This window comes from Hyla sarda, chromosome 6 (genome assembly GCF_029499605.1).
Source record: "Hyla sarda isolate aHylSar1 chromosome 6, aHylSar1.hap1, whole genome shotgun sequence".
In the NCBI taxonomy this organism is placed as follows: Eukaryota; Metazoa; Chordata; class Amphibia; order Anura; family Hylidae; genus Hyla; species Hyla sarda.
In genome coordinates this window covers 84,925,153-84,929,442 of record NC_079194.1, presented here as the reverse complement: position 1 = coordinate 84,929,442, position 4,290 = coordinate 84,925,153, and the positions used below count along the sequence as shown (strand labels likewise).

Genomic DNA, 4,290 nt, shown 5'->3' with positions numbered 1-4,290 from the left:
GTTATGATATAATATGTATTGTGAGTATTGGTTGTTGTCTGTGTAAAAAATTAATGGTATTTCCAAGATGGAATTATTTTATTTATTTCCTTATTATTTTTATGGCAGTTAGCCCTATTTATTTTTGTTTAATGCATTTTGTGTATGGTATGTGGGGATAAGTTTCCTATTCGGATGTTTTCAGTTAAAACTTAATTAAGGAAAGCTATATTTATGTTTTGTTGGTAATTAATGTGTGTGTGTGTGTGTGTGTGTGTGTGTGTTTGGAAGGATAATAGGTAAGAATTAGTAGTATCAGGCACTATTTGTTAGTTGAGTTAAGCTGGGCTGGTCGGTTAGGTAGGTCCTTTTATTCTGTAACAAAGAGTTTATATTTGTTACTTTTTCATTGCTTATGTTTCAGCTGATTAAGCATTGTATTTGTGTTTTGTAAAAGTTTTATATTTTTCTAATAAAAAGAGTTCCAGCTGTAGCAAAACTCCCAGCATGCCAGGACAGTCAATGGCTATGCCGATGTGCTGGCCCCTGTATCACCCGTCATTATGCACAGAGTAAGTTTTCTCTGTGCAGTGATGACAACAGGGTGCCGCAACCGAGATCACGGGGGTCCTTTGGAGAGGGGATAAGATGTCTTGGTGCGTAGTACCCCTTTAAGAGGGAAAAACATGATATATATATTTAACCCCAACCCAAATGTACCTTATTTTTATTTTCTACCTAAGGTACATAAAGACCGAAAAAAAAACATCTGGTCGTCCGATAGTTGCCAGATGTTTATCTGAATATATAGACCATCAGTTACAGAAATGTGTGGTGTCTTTACCAGCATACCTCAGAGATAAATGGGCGTTTATTAACCCTATTGAAAGATATCATACGGGAAGAGGACTATATGTGGGCAACACTAGATGTTGCTTCATTATATAGTAACATCCCACATGACAGAGGAGTGGAAGCTGTGTGATCTTTTTTAGTGGAAGATCCCTTGATGCCCATACATCAGAGGAACTTCATTTTGGAGGCCATTAAAGGAGTAGTCCAGTGTTGAAAAACATCCCCTATCCCAAGGATAGGGGATAAGTTTCAGATTGCGGGGTGTCCGACTGCTGGGGGGCCCCGTGATCTCCTGTACGGGGCCCTGGCTCGCTGGCCAGATAGCGCGTGTTGACTAGTGTTGAGCAGCATAGGCCATATTCGAATTCGCGATATTTCGCGTATATATGGACAAATATTCGTCATATAATTGCTAAATTCGCATATTCGTAATATTCGCGTAATATTTTTGCATATGCGAAAATTTGCATAAATGAAAATGTGCATATGCAAATTTTCCCATATGCCAAAATTCATACGCCAGTCTCACACAGTAGTATTAGAGCCTTCTTTACACCACACAAGCTGGAAGCAGAGAGGGATGATCACTGTGATGTGTACTGTGAAAAAAAAAAAACAATATTCGTAATTTCGAATATATAGTGCTATATTGGCGAATATTCGCGAATTCGTGCATTGCGAATATTTGCGAGCAACACTAGTGTTGACCACCAGACGAAGGGGCAGCCGACACGCCCCCTCAAAAAAAAGCGCTATGGCAGAGCCAGAGATATCCAAAGGCAGCGCTGCATCAGTCCCCCAAAAAATGTGAGTTCCTGGATTTAAATATCTATATTCAGGATGGCTGTTCGCATACTGCCAACTATTTTAAGGAGGTGGATGCAAACAGATACCTCGACTTTAACAGTTGCCATCTTAAATAATGGAAGAAGAACATTCCATTAGGTCAAATGAAAAGAATCCGAAGGAATTGTTCTTCCACACAAAAATACCTACAACAACTAGAGAACCTGGAGGATCGTTTTAAACAAAAAGGGTATCCCAAACCCCTTATACAAGGAGCACGCCAGAGAGTGGACGAATTAAAACAAAGTGCTTGCTTGAAAAATAATAAACAGGGTAATGCAGAGGGGGGTTATAATGATGAATTTGATTCTGTTTTTCTAACTAGGTATTACACTTCACACACCAATATTTTTTTATTATTTTTTTTTATTTTTTTTTTGTATAGGTAATATCACCAGCTCATATTATTGTGTCATGATTACTGGCACCATATGTAGTCCCCCAGTTATTCTTCTTTAGATGTTTTCCGTGTCCTGTGCAGTATCTCTCCCAGAAGTCCACTTGATGGCCCCCGTGGTGGTCTACACCCCAAAGTCATCAATTTTTACTCTAAGAGAGAGTGTGCAGCTGTTTCTGGAGACGGTCAACAATAACCTCTGCATGGTGGAATAATAGGTCACGATGTTTATCAGGATCAGTAGAAGCATCACCCACTTGATGATTATGATGGGGATTTCACAGATCTCGTCCCAGTCTTCATCATTATGGAATAATTCCTTTAATGTTTCATATCCAAAATAGAAAACTACACAGATAAAAGTCAGGCCACAGCAGGTGCATCTACTATGGTGGATGACTTTTTTTGCTCCTGGTAATTTATACATCTGGATGGACTGCCCAAGGTAGTATAAGGCTTCACATGTAATGGAAATTATCGTGCTGACAAAGTGTATCCTGGGGTATTCTTCGGGGGACAATACATGCATAACAGCTGTGGCAAAACAGGAGGCCCACACAATGGCCAGCAGGATCCTCTGGATCAGGACCTGATGACCCCTGGACTCTTCAGTATGCATAACCATATACTTATAAATAAGAAAGGTTAGTACCAAAGTGCCAATGGACGTCCCTATGAATCCAATTCTGAATAATATGCTTTCGGGAAAGAAATTTCCCACGTCACTGTGAAGGAAAAGAAACCAATGTTATTATGGATATTTCCTCACTCCCAACCCATGAAATAAGAATCATGTGCTTGTTTATCTTACCTGATGCTCATCAGTGGCGAGGCTGCATGGCCGAGGACGACCGTCATGATGTAGCTGGTGGCAAGCCAGGCCGCACACCAAAACGCCAACAGGAGGGGGACGAACCCCAGTCCTTTTAGCTCCATTTCAGACAAGTAGAAGAAGAAGACGCTAATCTCACTATTCTCACTAATCGCACAGGAACAATTACAGACTGAAGGCTCGGGCGGCTGTCAGTGGAATGTCAGGCCTCCAGCTGTCTATGACATCACATGTGACATGTCAGAATGACTGCTTGTTTCTTTGAGCTCCCATGATTTAGTATCTGCTATAGACAGAACCTGATGTTTTTACTATGGACCTTACAGACCCCAGAACCCAAGTAATTAGTGCAGGGGCTCCATTTTGATCATCTCATATTTCACATTATTTGAGTTCCAGGGCTCAGATACATTTGCACCCTCTATAGCAGTGGTCTTCAAGCTGTAAACCCTCAACCGCTGCAGAAGCACAACTCCCAGCATTCCCAGACAGCAACTTCGCATAAGGAAATTGTTACGCCGAGCGCTCCGGGTCCCCGCTCCTCCCCGGAGCGCTCGCTACACTCTCGCCACTGCAGCGCCCCGGTCAGATCCACTGACCCGGTGCGCTGCGATACCGCCTCCAGCCGGGATGCGATTCGCGATGCGGGTGGCGCCCGCTCGCGATGCGCACCCCGGCTCCCGTACCTGACTCGCTCTCCGTCGGTCCTGTCCCGGCGCGCGCGGCCCCGCTCCCTAGGGCGCGCGCGCGCCGGGTCTCTGCGATTTAAAGGGCCACTGCGCCGCTGATTGGCGCAGTGGTTCTAATCAGTGTGTTCACCTGTGCACTCCCTATGTATACCTCACTTCCCCTGCACTCCCTCGCCGGATCTTGTTGCCATTGTGCCAGTGAAAGCGTTTCCTTGTGTGTTCCTAGCCTGTGTTCCAGACCTCCTGCCGTTGCCCCTGACTACGATCCTTGCTGCCTGCCCCGACCTTCTGCTACGTCCGACCTTGCTTCTGTCTACTCCCTTGTACCGCGCCTATCTTCAGCAGTCAGAGAGGTTGAGCCGTTGCTAGTGGATACGACCTGGTCACTACCGCCGCAGCAAGACCATCCCGCTTTGCGGCGGGCTCTGGTGAACACCAGTAGTGACTTAGAACCGGTCCACTAGCACGGTCCACGCCAATCCCTCTCTGGCACAGAGGATCCACCTCCTGCCAGCCGGCATCGTGACAGTAGATCCGGCCATGGATCCCGCTGAAGTTCCTCTGCCAGTTGTCGCCGACCTCACCACGGTGGTCGCCCAGCAGTCACAACAGATAGCGCAACACGGCCACCAGCTGTCTCAACTGACCGTGATGCTACAGCAGCTACTTCCACAGCTTCAGCAATCATCTCC

General features: G+C 45.2%; 1 protein-coding gene across 1 annotated transcript; it reads right to left on the bottom strand.

Moving 5' to 3' along the window:
* Window positions 1-1,733: 1,733 nt before the first annotated feature.
* Window positions 1,734-3,471, bottom strand: LOC130277563 (uncharacterized). Its single transcript, XM_056528261.1, has 2 exons — window positions 2,889-3,471; window positions 1,734-2,802 (listed from the first exon to the last, which is right to left on the bottom strand). Exons 1-2 carry the CDS (start codon window positions 3,011-3,013, stop codon window positions 2,202-2,204), a joined length of 726 nt encoding a protein of 241 aa, XP_056384236.1. The 5' UTR covers window positions 3,014-3,471; the 3' UTR covers window positions 1,734-2,201.
* Between the last annotated feature and the right edge of the window lie 819 nt (window positions 3,472-4,290).